At 39.4% G+C, this 17,336-nt stretch overlaps 1 protein-coding gene and 1 non-coding gene across 2 annotated transcripts; both read right to left on the bottom strand.

The window, feature by feature from the left end:
- Nucleotides 1-1,256: 1,256 nt before the first annotated feature.
- Nucleotides 1,257-1,363, bottom strand: LOC141680501 (small nucleolar RNA R71). Its single transcript, XR_012558347.1, has one exon. It is a non-coding gene; the product is annotated as a small nucleolar RNA R71 (small nucleolar RNA).
- Nucleotides 1,364-13,451: 12,088 nt separating this feature from the next.
- LOC141668124 (benzyl alcohol O-benzoyltransferase-like) lies at nucleotides 13,452-16,295 on the bottom strand. Its single transcript, XM_074474831.1, has 2 exons — nucleotides 15,676-16,295; nucleotides 13,452-14,533 (listed from the first exon to the last, which is right to left on the bottom strand). Exons 1-2 carry the CDS (start codon nucleotides 16,132-16,134, stop codon nucleotides 13,616-13,618), a joined length of 1,377 nt encoding a protein of 458 aa, XP_074330932.1. The 5' UTR covers nucleotides 16,135-16,295; the 3' UTR covers nucleotides 13,452-13,615.
- Nucleotides 16,296-17,336: the final 1,041 nt, after the last annotated feature.

Here is a 17,336-nt window from a genome sequence, read left to right as displayed (position 1 = left end):
GACGGTGGATCTTGAGATAGAACTTGCCATGCTAGCATAGGTTCATGTACGAGTATGCATGATTAGTGGGTAACTCTAACAGTTTTATTCGCCCTGTGTAATTAAAAGGAATAACTTGTTCTTAAATTGCTATGTTGTCAATTTCTGTAGACATATAGGGACTCAACATAATTGATGCCTATTCAACTTCTATCTTAATTGTGGATGTTTGGTAGAATGGTATTAGTACAATAAAAGTTGGCTTTTATCAGTTTCGTGTTATTCGATTAATATCATCACTGTTGCATGCTAAGAGTAATAACAATGACTATTGAAGGACGTAGTAATGAAGTTGTGATCTCATGAGTATTTTAATATTGTTAATTCGAAGTGTTAATTAAGTGCTTAATTGTAGTAGTTAATTATAGTTAATAATTAGTTAATCAATTCTAAGTGTTATTGTCTTAACATTGAGAAATGATCATACATTGGTGAGTGAGTTTAATTGAAGAATAATTAGACTGAGTCTCTGTGGGAACGAAGTAGAAAGTATTCTATATTACTTGCGAACGCGTATACTTGCGTGTATTATTAGCGCATGATTTCGCCCTAACAAGTTTTTGGCGCCGCTTCCGGGGACTCGGCGTATTTGTTTAGTTTATGTACTTACCATCATTGGTCATTAGGACTCAGTGATTAAGATGTGTTACTTATTGTTTCCAGTTGTGTTTCAGGTACTTTAGCGAGCATTTATGCAAACTCGTTCTCGTACTCGCAAGAGGACTTTAGATACAGCTGAGGAGAAAGACGAAGTTCTTGATATTTCGGGGAAGATAGATTTTGAAGATTCGAATTCAGGAAGTGAGCAGAAAGAGCCAGTAATCATGGGTGATCGTATTGTTCCGGCAGATCCAGCTCTTATGGACTTTTCTCGGCCTAAAATTGATGATATTCAGTCAAGCATTCTTCATCCGGCTATTCAGGCTAACACCTTTGAAATCAAGTCGGGCACTCTTCAGATGGTGCAGAATTCTGTTTCTTTCAAGGGTGCTGCGACTGAAGACCCCAACATGCACATAAGGAATTTTGTCGAGATCTGCAGTACTTTTAAATACAATGGTGTGACTGATGAGGCTATAAAGCTGAGGCTTTTCCCATTCTTTCTGAGGGATAAAGCTAAGGACTGGTTATATTCTGAACCAGATGGGTCCATCACTACTTGGCAAGATCTTGTGCAAAAGTTTCTTGTGAAGTTTTACCCAATGGCGAAGACTGCGGCTATGAGGAGTGCTCTTACTTAGTTTGCGCAGCAACCTACAGAATCTATGTGTCAAGCTTGAGAGCGCTACAAGGAGTTGTTGAGAAAGTGTCAACATCATGGAATGCCTGATTGGATGGTGATCACTGGATTTTATAATGGTTTGGGGGCCCAATCTCGGCCCTTGCTCGATGCAGCAGCTGGAGGCGCATTGTGGGCCAAAAGCTATACTGAGGCTTATAATCTTATTGAGACTATGTTTGCAAATGAGCATCAAAACCCAACTCAAAGGATGATGCCTGGGAAGGTAGCAGGTATTCTGGAAGTCGATGCAGCCACAGCTATTGCAGCACAGCTCCAAGCGCTGTCTATGAAGGTCGATTCTCTAGCCACCTATAGAGTCAATCAGATAGTTATGGTCTGTGAGCTTTGTGCAGGTTCTCATGCTACGGATCAGTGTTCTCTTGTTAACGAATCTGTTCAGTAAGTGAACAATTATCAGCGACAACAGCAGCTTGTGCCAGCCACTTATCATCCTAGCAACAGAAATCATCCAAATTTCAGCTGGAGTAATAATCAGAATGCTATTCAGCAACCATATCAGCAAGGCGTAAGTAAGCAGTTCAATCCACCTGGATTTCAGCAACCACAACATTATGCTCAAAGGCAATTATATCCTCAACAGGGAGGTGCAGCTGCACCCACTAGTGCTGATTTTGAGGAACTTAAGCTGTTGTGCAAGAGTCAGGCGGTTTCTATCAAGACCTTAGAAAATCAGATCGGTCAAATAGCCAATGCAGTTCTCAATCGTCAACCTGGCACACTTCCCAGTGACACTGAAGTGCCAGGTAGGAAGGAAGCTAAAGAGCAAGTCAAGGCTATTACCTTAAGGTTTGGAAAAGTTGTTGATTCTGAAAAAGTAAAAGAAGGAGAAGCTGAAGTTGAAGATGAAGAAGCTAAGCAAAAGGAGAAAGCGGCGGAACCAAGGAAGACTACTGTTGAACACACTCTACCTGAGGGTAATACAGGGGAGAAACAGCTCTATCCTCCACCACCTTTCCCTAAGAGATTGTAACAACAAAAGATGGATAAGCAGTTCGGTAAGTTTCTGGAGATGTTCAAGAAACTTCACATCAATATACCTTTTGCTGAGACTCTGGAGCAAATAACTAGTTATGCGAGTTTTATGAAGAATATTCTTTCAAGGAAGGTGAAACTGGATGACATTGAGACCGTTGCTCTAACAGAAGAATGCAGTGCTGTGTTGCAGTAAAAGTTACCTCCAAAGCTGAAAGATCCAGGTAGCTTCACCATTCCTTGCACCATTGGCAAGTTATCTTTTGACAAGTTCCTTTGTGATTTGGGAGCAAGCATCAATCTGATGCCGTTGTCGATCTTTAAAAAGTTGGATTTGCCCGATCCAAATCCCACCTACATGTCTCTACAATTGGCTGATCGTTCTATTACTAACCCAAGAGGCATAGTGGAGGATGTGCTAGTCAAAGTGGATAAGCTCTTCTTTCCTGCAGACTTTGTTATTATGGATTTCGAGGAAGATAATAAGATTCCCATAATCTTGGGAAGACCTTTCTTGGCTACTGGCCGTACCTTGATAGATGTGTAGAAAGGTGAACTTACTATGAGGGTGCAGGACCAGGATGTGACATTCAATGTATTCAAAACAATGAAATTCCCTACAGAAGATGAGGAGTGCTTAAAAGTGGATTTGATTGATTCTGTGGTTACTTCAGAACTCGATCATATGCTACTGTCTGATGCATTAGAGAAGGCCTTAGTGGGGGATTTTGACAGTGATGATGAGGATGGCAATGAGCAATTACAATATATTAATGCTTCTCCCTGGAAGCGAAAGCTAGACATGCCGTTTGAATCTCTTGGTACTTCTGACCTCAAAAATGCTGAAGGAAAGCTCAAACCATCAATTGAGGAAGCACCTACCTTGGAGCTTAAGCCATTGCCTGAACACTTGAGGTATGCTTTTTTAGGTGATGCATCTACTTTACCTATTATTATTGCATCTGACCTTTCAGGTAGTGAGGAGGACAAGCTCATAAGGATTTTAAGAGAATTCAAATCGGCTATCGGATGGACTATAACAGACATCAAAGGGATCAACCCTTCATATTGCATGCATAAGATTCTGCTAGAGGAGGGTAGTAAGCCGACTGTTGAACAACAACGCAGACTTAATCCTATCATGAAAGAAGTGGTGAAGAAAGAAATTCTGAAGTGGCTGGATGCAGGAATCATTTATCCTATTTCTGACAGTTCTTGGGTGAGCCCCGTGCAATGTGTACCTAAGAAAAGAGGTATCACTGTGGTAGCAAATGAGAAGAATGAGCTCATCCCCACTCGAACAGTCACAGGATGGAGAGTATGCATGGATTACAGAAAGTTGAACAAGGCCACAAGGAAGGATCACTTCCCGCTTCCGTTTATTGATCAGATGCTTGACATGTTGGCCGGTCATGAGTACTATTGTCTTCTGGATGGCTACTCGGGGTATAATCAGATTTGTATTGCACCAGAGGATCAAGAAAAGACTACCTTCACTTGTCCATTTGGCACGTTTGCTTTTCGCAGAGTTTCGTTTGGGTTATGTGGCACACCGGCCACTTTTCAGAGATATATGATGGCTATATTCTCTGACATGATTGGAAATAATGTCGAGGTGTTCATGGACGACTTCTCCGTCTTTGGACACTCGTACGATGAATGTTTGAATAATCTTCGTGTAGTGCTTAAAAGGTGTGTGGAAATTAATTTGGTGCTCAATTGGGAAAAATGTCATTTTATGGTGCGTGAAGGCATTATTCTTAGGCATAAGGTCTCTAGCAAGGGTCTTGAGGTGGACAAAGCCAAGGTGGGAGTCATTGAAAATCTTCCACCAACTATTTCTGTGAAAGGAATCCGTAGTTTTCTTGGTCATGCGGGTTTTTAACAGCGTTTCATCAAGGACTTTTCGAAGATATTAAGCCGTTGTGCAACTTGCTTGAGAAGGATGTGCCTTTCAAATTTGATAATGAATGTTTGACGGCATTCGAGACTCTTAAGAAGAGTTTGATAACTTGACCAGTTATTACAGCACCGGATTGGACAGAGCCTTTTGAGATGATGTGTGATGCGAGTGATTATGCGGTGGGCGCAGTTCTTGGCAACGCAAGAATAATCACTTCTATGTGGCCTACTATGCTAGCAAGACCTTAAATGGAGCCCAAATGAACTACACCACTACTGAGAAGGAGCTCTTGGCTATAGTCTTTGGTTTCGAAAAATTTCGATCTTATCTGCTTGGGACAAAAGTGATAGTATTCACTGATCATGCGGCCATTCGCTATTTGGTTTCCAAGAAGGATTCGAAGCTGAGAGTCATTCGTTGGGTGCTCTTACTACAGGAATTTGAGTTAGAGATCAAGGATCGAAAAGGTACTAAGAATCAAGTAGCTGACCATCTCTCTAGATTGGAGAATCCCGAGTCTACTTCACATGATAAGACATTGATCAACGAATCTTTTCCGGATGAGTAGTTGTTCGCAGTTCAGGAGGAAGAGCCATGGTTCGCAGATATTGTGAATTATCTTGTCAGCAATATAATGCCTCATAATTTGACCACAGCTCAAAAGAAGAAGTTTCTGCATGAGGTGAAGTGGTATATGTGGGATGAACCGTATTTGTTTAGACAGGGAGCTGACCTAATCATCAGGAGATGTATCCCATTCTGTGAGACGGAGGAGATATTACGAGACTTCCACTCCACAGTTTATGGTGGACACTATGGCGGTGAGAAGACGGCAGCTCGTATTCTGTAAGCAGGTTTTTTCTGGCCTACCTTGTTTAAGGATGCTCATTAGTTCGTTTTAAGGTGTGATCGTTGCCAAAGAGTGGGAAATCTTACGAGAAAGGATGAGATGCCGTTAAATGTGATGCTTGAAGTCGAGGTCTTTGATGTTTGGGGAATCGATTTCATGGGGCCTTTTATCTCGTCCTGCAATAATCAGTACATCTTGCTGGCAGTCGATTATGTCTCAAAATGGGTAGAAGTCAAAGCTCTACCAACAAATGATGCAAAGGAAGTGTTGAATTTTCTTCACAAGCAGATTTTCACAAGGTTTGGAACGCCACGAGTAATCATAAGTGATGAAGGGTCGCATTTCTGCAACCGTAAGTTCACTTCTATGATGCAGCGCTACAATGTGAATCATTGAGTTGCTACTGCCTATCATCCGCAAACAAATGGTCAAACGAAAGTGTCTAACAGAGAGATCAAACGCATCTTAGAGAAGGTTGTTTGTCCGTCAAGGAAAGATTGGTCTTTAAAGCTCAATGAAGCTGTTTGGGCTTACAGAACAACATACAAAACTCCACTTGGGATGTCCCCGTTTCAACTTGTGTATGGTAAGGGATGTCATTTACCTGCGGAGCTTGAGCATAAGGCCTATTGGGCGTTGAAGAAGTTGAACCTGGATCTAGATGCAGCTGGAAAGAAGCGAATGCTTTAGCTTAATGAACTTGATGAATTTCGACTCCAAGCGTACGAGAACAACAAAATGTACAAGGAAAAGGTGAAAAGGTGGCACGATAGGAAGCTACATCCTAAGTTATTCATGCCGGGGCAAAAAGTTCTCTTATTCAACTCTCGTCTGCGACTTTTTCCTGGGAAGTTGAAATCAAGGTGGTCTGGACCTTTTATTGTCAAAATTATATTTTCATATGGAGCGGTGGAGATTTTTGAGAATGATCCAGACCAAGCATTCAAGGTTAATGGTCAGCGTTTGAAGCACTACTACGGGGACACGGCAAACCAGGAAGTGGTTAGTGCCGTTTTATTGTCAACTTGAGGATGGTACGCAACGTCAAGCTAATGACGAAAAAGAAGCGCTTCATGGGAGGCAACCCATGATTTGTTGTTACAGGAACCCTTAGAAGTTAATAACCTATCCAAAACCACAAAAAAATCATAAAAATGGAGCCTGGAAAAAAAAATTCCAGAAGCCCCTGAGCGCCCGCTCAGCTATGCTGAGCGACCACTCAGGGGCCGACTGGGAGAAATTTTTTTATGTTCAATAAAAAACCAAAAAAAGACAGAAAAATAAAAATACAAAACACAGCCCATAAACCCACGACCTATTTCCCCATTATCCCAAAATTTTAACCCTTTACCCCACTCCAAATCAAATTATACCCTAATCCATACCCTATATATACATACACCTATCCCATATATCTCCCATACACTATCAACACTTAAACTCTCTCCCAAACACAAAAACACAAATCTCAAGCACTTTTACTCAGTTTCGATGGCACCCAAGAGAGCAAGGACTATCGATAGCAGCAGCACTGTCCCTACTGCTGATTTTTCGAGAAGTACTGCTGCGAGGCCTCGTTTGAATGATAGGGCTACTGAGGAGGAGTACACTAGGCTTCTGGGGAAGCCAATTTTGAAGGAGAGGGGATTTCTGCCATCGGGGAGGGATGGTGAGTTGTTACCTATAATTGCTGAGAAGGGGTGGATAGCTTTTTGTGAGTCGCCTGAAGCAGTGCCGATGAGTGTGGTTCGCGAGTTCTATGTGAATGCGAAGGCCGGGAAGAATGGGTATTCTGTGGTCTGGGGGATGATGGTGGATTATCACCCTACGGAAATTCACCGTGTGATTGGGCAGAGACAGAGGAAGCCCACGGAGGAGAACTGGAATGAGAAGACTGCTGAGGATTTTGACTTGGATTTGATTTGTGCTACTCTCTGTAGGCCGGACACAGTTTGGACCTTCAATACTGGAACTAATGAGTATCGTCACTTTCCGGAGATCGCCATGAATAGGTATGCCCGTGCATGGAATGCTTTTATTTGTGCTAATATTTTGCCTACTTCGCATGCACATGAGGTCACAGTTGAGAGAGCGCAGTTGTTGTGGGGGAATTTTGAATGAGGAGTACTATGTGGACCTTGGTGAGTTCATCTTCCAAGGAATTCTGAAGTTTTTGAGGGGAGCTAAGCACATGAACATCCCCTATGCATCTACGGTTACCAAGCTTTGCCGAGCGGTGGGAGTTCAGTGGCCGTCTCATGAGAAGTTACAGTTGCCGGTCACTCCTATTGATTCCGGGACTCTGCATGCGATGCAGGAGTGGACCGGTGGTGAGCCCGATGAGCATGGGCTGGGTTATCATCTTCCAGGAGGGCGTCCAGCATGAGGTGCTACCATGGCGAGGCCAAGGCGTGATGAGGCTGGTTCTTCTAGAGCTCAGGAGGGTGCTGGGATGGCTGATGCTCAGTATAGGAGGCTGTCACGGATGATGGATGCTATGTACGAGACGCAGAGCAGGTTTGCTCAAGAGCTCACCCTTGCACTAGGGACTGCTTTTCGAGGCCTTGGAGCTGACATCCAGTGGCCAGTTTTTGGTGAGGACTCTACATATCCGCCTCCTGATACACCACCCTCTGAGGGTGATGATGATGATGATCTCTCCGAGTAGGTATACCTTGTATTCCTTTCTACTACCTTCACTGGGGATAGTGAAGATTTTAAGTTTGGGGGTGGTAGTTAAGGAATATTTTTTTTTGTGTGTCATATAGCTGCATATTCATGATAGTTTAGTTCATATAATTGCATAATTTTTGCCATATAATTTTTTTTATTATTTATAGCTTTATTTATCATGACATGTAGCTCATGCATTTACCATGATCCCTTTTGCGCTGATTTACCAATTGATTCGTGATATTGATGCGAGTGTAGTGATAGCGTTAAAGTTATGTTGAGTCGTGTAGGTTGATATGCATGCTAGAAACACTTGTAATTTTAATAAGTCTTGGAGAATGCTGAAGGACTAGATGGTTGTTATGGTTTGGTGGTTTTCGAGGTTAATCTATTTATTATGCTTAGAATTTTATAATGGGTTCTTAGTGATAAAAGGCATGAAAAGAAAAAAATGGAGTGAAAAATGGAATTCGTTGCTAATTGTGGCTAGGCGTCAAATGGCTAGTAGTCGGCTCGTATGTTTATGCGAGTAGTCTAGGGTTGAGCAAGATGGAACGAAACATACTTGCTCAGAAATTTTGAAAAAAAAAGAAAAGAGAAAAAAAAGAAAAATAAAGTAGAAAAATAAAGAGTTAATGCATAATTGATAACGAGTGGGCTCTTTGGTATTCGAGTTCTTAAGTTCTTAGGGGACTTTATGCCTAGTGACCTAAGGCTTTTATAGTCTGGGATCCGCTAACCTAACGCTCGCTACATGGATGCCATTGTATAAGTCTTTTGTGGACCTCACTCATTGCACGGTCAAATAAGCATTTGTTGTTATAAATAAAAGCATGATTCCGTAATAAGCTCCAGGAGTCTTGTAGTGTTATAAGTCACTTTGTGCCTATAATTTTTATTCTTTGTATAATCATGCGATTGCCTTGATGATAGTTGAGTCATGATAATTAATCTAGTTGCGAAACATATATGTTAAGCATCTGCACACACCACGTTTCTGGCTGTATGTTAGTTTGTATGATTCGATTGATCTTTATTCGCCTAATTGCATTTGTTGAGATGTCGTGAGTTGGTTGGTTTGGTCGTAGTAAGGGGGATCGATGCATTTCATATAGATTGCATTCATGCATGTTTTTTTTGAGTCTGTGACGCTTGAGGACAAGCATCGATTTAAGTTTGGGGGTGTGATAAGTGGCATTTTATACCACTTAGAACGTCTTATAATAGCTTGAATTGGTGTCTTGAAATCAAGTATTTTGTGTATTTGATGCTTTTTTCTAGTGTTTGTGCATTTTAGGGTATTAGTTACATTTCGGGGGAGAATTCATCAATAATAAGCCTTGGCATATGTTCAGCATTGTAAGTGGGAAGAGAGGAGCAGATTGCAGCGAAGAAACGGAGCAGAATAGACCATTTTTCCTGAAGGGGTCTGAGCGCCCGCTCAGCTATGCTGAGCGGCCGCGCAGGGTTGTAAATTCAGAATAATTATTTTAGACTTCTATTTCTGTTTGACTTCCAACTTCTGGGTAATCTGGGTTTTATGGGACTCCTATATAAGTAGATTTCAAAGACGTTTCACTAAGGTTGGATCGTAGTATTAATCAAGGAGCAAAGGAGATAAGGAAGAAGACCGTTTTTGCACACCGCAACGAAGAGGAAGCATATTTTCTGTGATTCTTTATTTCGTTGTGACGTTGGATGCTAGTTTTCTTTACTTTGAACCTATTTACTCTTGTGACGTACGCTGGTTTAATATAATTAGTTTAGTTATTATTCTCTTGTATTTATTTATCATGCTTTCATATGAACCCATGATGACGATGAGTGCTACCATGGGCTAATCGTGATCATGGGGTCGTAACAGATTTACTATGGAATTCTTTAGTTAGTTGTTTAATACCTTAGTGTGTGATGATTGTATGATATCTAGTATTGGTTGTGCTTATTTGTCTTATGTGCGTCGCGAACATATAAGATATGGTGTTAATCTCTTGCGAAGCGACGGTGGATCTTGAGATTTAGAACTTACCATGCTAGCATAGGTTCATGTACGAGTATACATGATTACTGGGTAACTCTAACAGTTTTATTCGCCCTGTGTAATCAAAAGGAATAACTTGTTCTTAAATCGTTATGTTGTCAATTTCTGTAGACATATAGGGACTCAATATAATTGATGCCTATTCAACTTCTATATTAATTGTGGATATTAGGTATAATGGTATTAGTACAATGAAAGTTGACTTTTATCAGTTTCGTGTTATTCGATTAATATCATCACTGTTGCATGTTAAGGGTAATAACAATGACTATTGAAGGAAGTAGTAATGAAGTTGTGATCTCATGAGTGTTTTAATATTGTTAATTCGAAGTGTTAATTAAGTGTTTAATTGTAGTAGTTAATTGTAGTTAATAATTAGTTAATCAATTCTAAGTGTTATTGTCTTAACATTGAGAAATAATCATACATTGGTGAGTGAGTTTAATTGAACAATAATTAGTCTGAGTCTCTGTGGGAACGAACTAGAAAGTATTCTATATTACTTGCGAACCCGTATACTTGCGTGTATTATTAGCGCGTGATTTCTCCCTAACAGTGATTTACACACCTTGGTCCGAAAACTCGAATTTGCTCTCGAAATTTCAACAATTCGATTCTTGGATTCAATCAGATCATTCTCAAGTTTCTTCTTTTCACCCTTCAAAATGTCCCTCTCCTCTTCAACCTTTGAGGGCGAATCTCTACTTTCATCAGCCCTATATTCCTCAAGAAGGTGCATCACATCGGATAAAAACTGCCAAAGCACAAATAAAAATGAAGACATCGACCAACGAGATCAATAATTACAATATTTAAAATATAAGTAAACATCTAATAAAGACATACATACCTTGCCAGCTCTCCCCAAGCATCGATCAACGAGCTTCATTCTGGATCTCTTAACATAAGCGCTAGAATCCTGTGGGAGATTAAAAACACGAAAGGCCCGAAGGGGGACACTCGATCCACCAACCCACCTCTCAGTCGGGTGGATTTCCACCCGAATAATCTCCTTACTTGCCTTAGGGTCAACTGTTGGAGGCATAATCCCTCGATTACCAATTATAGTTAACGTTGTATTTACACCACTTCCCGAAACATCCGGGAGAATTTTCTTACCTGCAACTTCTGGCTCTTCAACAGCGACACTTCGAGGTCTCTTCCAAGAGGGATTCATCACCCCTTCACAAACGACACGCTCGGAACCCCCGACGACCTTGTTCCCTTGATCGTCTAACAATTCAATTGAGAGCGTCTGAGAAGAGGGATTCTCCTCGACCCTCAGCATGTCAACGACGCCAGCCTTCAACTTTTTAACCAAAAACATCATGGCCTTGTCCATCTCCTTCGAAAACCCACTCTCCAACAAACTCCTCAAGGTATTTCCAGCAACTGTAATAGAAGAAATTGGTCAAAAATGTTACGTTAGTAACATTAGAAAAAAAACAAAAACAAAAGAACAATATAGTCACCACAAGATATAAAGTAATAAAATCTTACGACTGTGTTCCTCAAGAAACCTAACATCCTTCAAATCATTATGCGTATAGACAGGTCTCGACCCTTGAAACCTGTCGAGATATTATGCGTCATATTTATCAAGACCATTCAGATATTCGAGGGTCGATTGCATCACCTTACGACACGATCTAACGAACTCTACATCTTTTCCCCCAATATAAACCCATTTCGGGTTACCCGAATTAGAGGATTTAACACTAACAATTTTAGGACGCTTACTTTGAGTATCGAAGTAAACCTATCCATTATGATAACGAACGCAATATATGGAGAAAAATAGCTTAACAGATGGAATCATATCTCTCTCATTACACAAAGCTATGAAACCACTAATTTGGGCTACTGAGTTAGGCGATAATTGTGCAATACCACAACCTATAGCTTCGTACATCGCTAAGTGGAACAGGTGCATTGGAAGTCGGAGCCCGTACTCAAACATGATTAACGGCACCCCGTGCATACCAAATTCTGGCATCACCCACATACGATCTTCAGGGGCCGGGACCCGTAACCTATATCCACCCTTTAAATTGACCCACGACTCTAGCTTCGCCATATTTAACCGATGGTTAGAGAAATGGCTTATATAATCTAGACTACTATCACGGGGAAACTCAACCCGACCCAATTCCCGACTCTCGCAAAGAACACTATCTCTATACGCTAATATTCGAGGGCTTATTGGCGGAGACTCCTTTGACGCTACCTCGACACCAGTAAAGAGATCCTCTTCGTTCATAAAGTCGAATGATTTACAAGAATTTAGATTAGAAATCTCCAAATTATCTAAGTTAATCGCGGACTCCTCATCGCCATCTTCTAGGGGGCGTTTTTCAGGGTTCCTAAAAGGATTGGTTTTAGAAGAAGAGGAATCCAGATTGGCCATAGAAATAGATTCTTGAGCAACAACGTCAGTACTTAAAACCCGAAAAACAAGACAGAAATTAAAAAAATTAGCTTTACAAGAATCAAGATCAAACTAAGGAAGAAATATCTAAAAGATAAAAAACTTACTGTCGCACAGAAGAGCTTGGAAAGAAGGTAGATCCTCTTAAAAACACGGTAGCGCCTGGTGGTTAAGTGAGAGGAGAAGGTGAAGAGGTTCCCGTATTTAAATTAATTTATGCTGCACAAACACCTTGGTTTATATCCATCCGACAAGCAAAAAAAATAATATATATACATGTGTATTACAATAAAATAGATAATTAAAAAATACATATATATATAATAATTTTATTTATTATTACTATTTATCTCTATTTGTGCAGGTATAATTAGGAATGGGAGCAACAAATTTAAAGATATTGCAACTATTTCCGCGCGGGGCAAATGTTAGGCCCGAGAATAAAGAATAAAGAGGAAGGACCATAGATAGGAACTTTCAGATATAACCTTGTAATAAAAAGCCCAATAGAGACCCAATTGTAAAGGGAAAAAGCCCATTAAGGGTTTTCTATAAATAAAGACTAATTGCCCTACTTAGAGGGGGAAAAGAAGTATCAATAAAGAGTATTGTTCCTCACATAAACATGGTTGATATTTAGGGTCATCATTAGAAGTGAGCATTTCTCGGTTCAGAATCGAGAACCGAACCGAACTGATCAAAAATTACGGTTCTGGTTCGGTTCTTAACTAATTCGGGTCCGGTTCGGTTCTTGATTTTGAAGAAATTTCGGTTCTCGGTTTGGTTTGGTTCGGTTCGGTTCTTCACATACTAGAATCGTAAAAACCGAATCGAACAGTATATAAATGAATAATCAAAACTAGTCAAAATTTAAAAAGTTATAATATAAATTAATATGCAAAATAAATCATTATGAAATAAAATATGAATTCGGTTCTTTCGGTTCAGAAACGAACCGAACCGAAATTTACGATTCGGTTCGGTTCGGTTCTTACATATAAACGGGTCCGGTTCGGTTCTTGAAATATTCTTATTTCGGTTCTCGGTTCTTTCGGTTCCGGTTCGGTTCTGACCCCTTGCTCACCCCTAGTCATCATGCTTTAAATTCTTTAAATCGTTTTAAGAGACAATTTACAGCTTGACCTTCTTTTGCCTGCTCACTGCAGGCATAACTCAGAGACAACAATTCTTCAGTGAACATAATAATAATATTTAAGTCCAGCATCAAAAATATAATTAGTCTTTCAGGGCGTGTTTATCTTCTTCCTGGTATTAAAATTCGAACATCTCCAAAGATCATAAAATACACGGATAATTTACTAGCACAAATTTAATCACTACAAGAACTTGCTTAATATCCAAGTGGCTACTATCACTCTCTCTTACCAAACAAGTTCGCAAAAAATCTAGAGTGCTGATTTGGTGGGAACCAAATTTTCATTGTTTTTCAATATCTCATCAAGTTCCATTGCAAATCTTTCCATTACAAACCTTGGCAAGGAAACTGTCACAGCAATTCCATTCTCACCTTTTTTGTTCTTGCAAGATACGTAAAAACTTGCCGCCACGGGTCTGTTACCCACCCCACCTCTGCCTGGACCACCATAAACAGGTTTTCCCCATCCAAAATCAATGTCTCCGAATCTTGAACGTGACACGTCCGACACGTGAAATATTCGCACAGCCGTGGAAGGGGGTCGTCCTTTCAAAACCATTAGGTCCGCAACAGATCTCATGTACTCTTCAGTAACATCTTTTTTAATTTGCCTAACGAGTTCCAATGCATATCCAAACGGATTCTGACAAAGCTTTCTAGCTGTTGTCAGAGCTGCTGGGAACGCAAATGCATTTCCATAGTATCCCTTAGGCAGGGGAGGATTAAACTTTCCTCTTGCATTGACATTATAGAGCAGGCGCACCTCCTCTTCAGGGTCAGGCTGCAGGGCACGAGTGCGACACCGCCATAAGCAAGCAGTGAGCAACTCAGAGGTAGAACATTTGTTAAGGTGAGGAGGAACTAAAAGACGGAGGGCAAGAATCTCAGTGGGGCCAAAAAAGAACGAACGGTGGACCATATTACCCAGAGGAATAAGGGTTTTCTTTGTGTCAAGCACATCATCATACTCATGATGTGTGCACGTAACACGAGGTGGATCCCTTGCATTAAGTAGTTCTCTTCGCCACACAGGAGGAATAGAAGGGGCACTTGCACCTCTAGCTATTTCACCTACAGCATTCATAAATAGCAGAAGTCCACCTGCATCTGACACTGTGTGGTTAAGACGCACCGCAAATATGAATCCTCCACATTTGAGTCGAGTTACCTACATATCAACACAAACATATATTATCATATGTGGAAACAGTGCGGTAAGAAGTGATACATGCTGCAGAAAGAGGATTACTTGGATAAATATATATGCAATGCTGGCATAACTCATAAGACATGCTGACCTTTTACTAAGGTTGCTAAATTATGGCTACAAGTGTACAGATAGACATGTATTTCCTTATTTTTAATGACGACCAGAGATCAAATTCCGCCATTTGATCTAGTAATGGGCACTGTATGTACAAATTAAGATAAATTTGGAGATATGCTCTGTTCTCATGACTCTGAATTTACTCCAAAAGAAGGGATCATAATTCGCATTAAGTTAGTCAAATAATTTTTCATAAAATTAAGCACCCGATTTTCATCTGTAGATAATGGCGACCTGGGTATTTACTCACTAAAATTAGAGAGAAACACTGGTCTTTAGGAATAAGGTCTAACATATTCTTTTTGTTCTAGTCTTCTACTAAAGGAGTCTCCTTTACTCTCACCCGAGTACAAAAATTGTACTATATATTTTAGCCAAAATACACTGAATATCGAGTATACCAACAAGCAAAAAGGCTTATTTTATGTTAACTTAGCAAAAAAAACAAACAAAAAGGAAGCAGTCCCAACTTGGCTTGTATTGACAATTTAGTATTTGTACTTGAAGGAGTTTAAATTTGGTGTCTGAAACTGCTAAAACCTTTTAACCAAGCTCTGGTGCCGGTTTCATAATAGGTAGTCCGTATAAGTGTTGCAAACATAAATCGTTCTCCTGATATGTTATGGTATGTGACATTCCAAACATGTTTCGGTAATTTTGAAAACCTAGAAAGAGTTAGCTACCAGCTCATATAATGACAATCAACCCCAAAATCTCAAATTTCAAATCCCCCAAATTGTATGGTATAATTAGGCATTCTAGTTATGTGTTTGGTTGGAACTTGGAGCGAATGAAAAAGAACCGCGTTTTCATCCATAACAATCAAAAAATAAGGAAATTGCATTCGTAACAATCTAAATTCTAAGGTAGAGCTTAAACCCTCAGGTTTGAGAAATAGAAAAACAATTTTTGAGATAGTGTTATCATACCTTAGAACTCTAAACAGCAAATATTAAAGGAACAGAGGAAATAAAAAGATAAACCTGAATAAGGAGGAGAGGACAATCAAGAACCCCAGAATATCCAGGAACATCAAAAAGAAGTTCATCCATACAAGGAAAAGGCGGCTGAATCGCATCGCCACCAAATTGGTCAATCGTAACATCCGCATCAGCTTCAATGAACATCACTCCTTCTCCAGTGCATTCCACGCCTAGTTTCCTGCCAGCGCCTTCCCGTACACGGCCAGCAAAAGGATAGTAAAACACAAGTGTTTTAGAAAGTGCTTCCCTGATGACTTTAACAGGCTCCATTTCTTCAGCATCAATAAAATCATTTTTGTTTTTGTAGAAAAAGATGACGGGCATTCGAAACCTGAGACTCTCTTGATCATCTATGTCGGAGAGGAGTTTGTACTCGTGCGGGGTTGGTTTTGCAGGAGTTATTAGCTCCGGTGAACGCCTGGTTACTGTAAAAACCAGGGACTCTTGTGCTGCCATCATAAAGAGTGACCGAATTATAGCGCCTGAGTGACAGAGTACAGAGCTGTAGGCAATTAGAGCCAGAAACGTACCAGCGACCGGCGCAACTACTTGACAGAATTATCATCACTGATTAAGGATCAATCGTTTAGTCCCACGAAAGTACAATAATTCACCCAAAAACAATCAGAGTAGGACCCATCATTAGTTCTTTGTTTATTTAGTTATTCAGTTACTTATTATATACTACTAGATTAAATCTCGTGTGATACATGTTCTCGGATTTTTTTTATTTATTCTGTCATATTATAATTTTAAAATATTTATATTAATATATAATAATTATAAATTTATAAAAAATAATAGGATAAAATGTGATCGTAATTTAGTAGGATAAACAGATTATTCAAGTATTTTAAGAATTTAGTAGTTTAACAGTTATATAACATTATTCATTTATTTTTTAATAATAAGATATGATGTGCTCATAGTTTAGTAAGATAAATAGACTATATCTAGTAGTTTAACATTTTACTAGTTTAGTGGATATATAACACTATTTATTTATTTGTTTAATAATCAAAATTAGGAAATAACCGTTAAACCAAATTATACCACATTCTGGTTATTATAATATAATAACTAGCCTAACACGAGTTTTCGTTAATATTTAAATTTTTATTTATCCTGTCATATTATAATTTTAAAATTATTTATATAAATATATAATAATAATAATTTTATAAAAAAATAATATGATAACGTGTGATTGTAGTTTAGTGTGATAAAGATACTATATCTAGTAGTTTAACAATTTAGGCTCTGTTTGGGATTGCTGTTAAAAATTGCTGTGCTGTTCGAAAAAGTGCTGCTGGAAAAAGTGCTGTTGTAAAAATCAGATGACTGTTTGGTAATTTTTTTGATTCGTATATGTTTTGGTGCCAAAAATTAAAAATAATGATGCTTTTGGTAAGGTTTGATGGTGAAATCAGCATCTGCTTCCCGCAACAGCTGAAAATCAGCTTTTTCTAAAAGTATGGGGGGACTTGCTTTCTCTAACAGCAGCTTTTAAGCCAAAAGCACTTTTCAGAAAAACAGCTTTTAAATTTTACCAAACAGTTTTTTAACTGTTTTTCAGCGAAAAGCTGATGTTGCTGTCTGCAACAGCAATACCATACACACCCTTAGTAGTTTAGTGTGATAAAGATACTATATCTAGTAGT

This window comes from Apium graveolens, chromosome 1, assembly GCF_009905375.1.
Source record: "Apium graveolens cultivar Ventura chromosome 1, ASM990537v1, whole genome shotgun sequence".
NCBI lineage: Eukaryota > Viridiplantae > Streptophyta > Magnoliopsida > Apiales > Apiaceae > Apium > Apium graveolens.
This window is presented reverse-complemented; position numbering and strand designations above follow the sequence as displayed.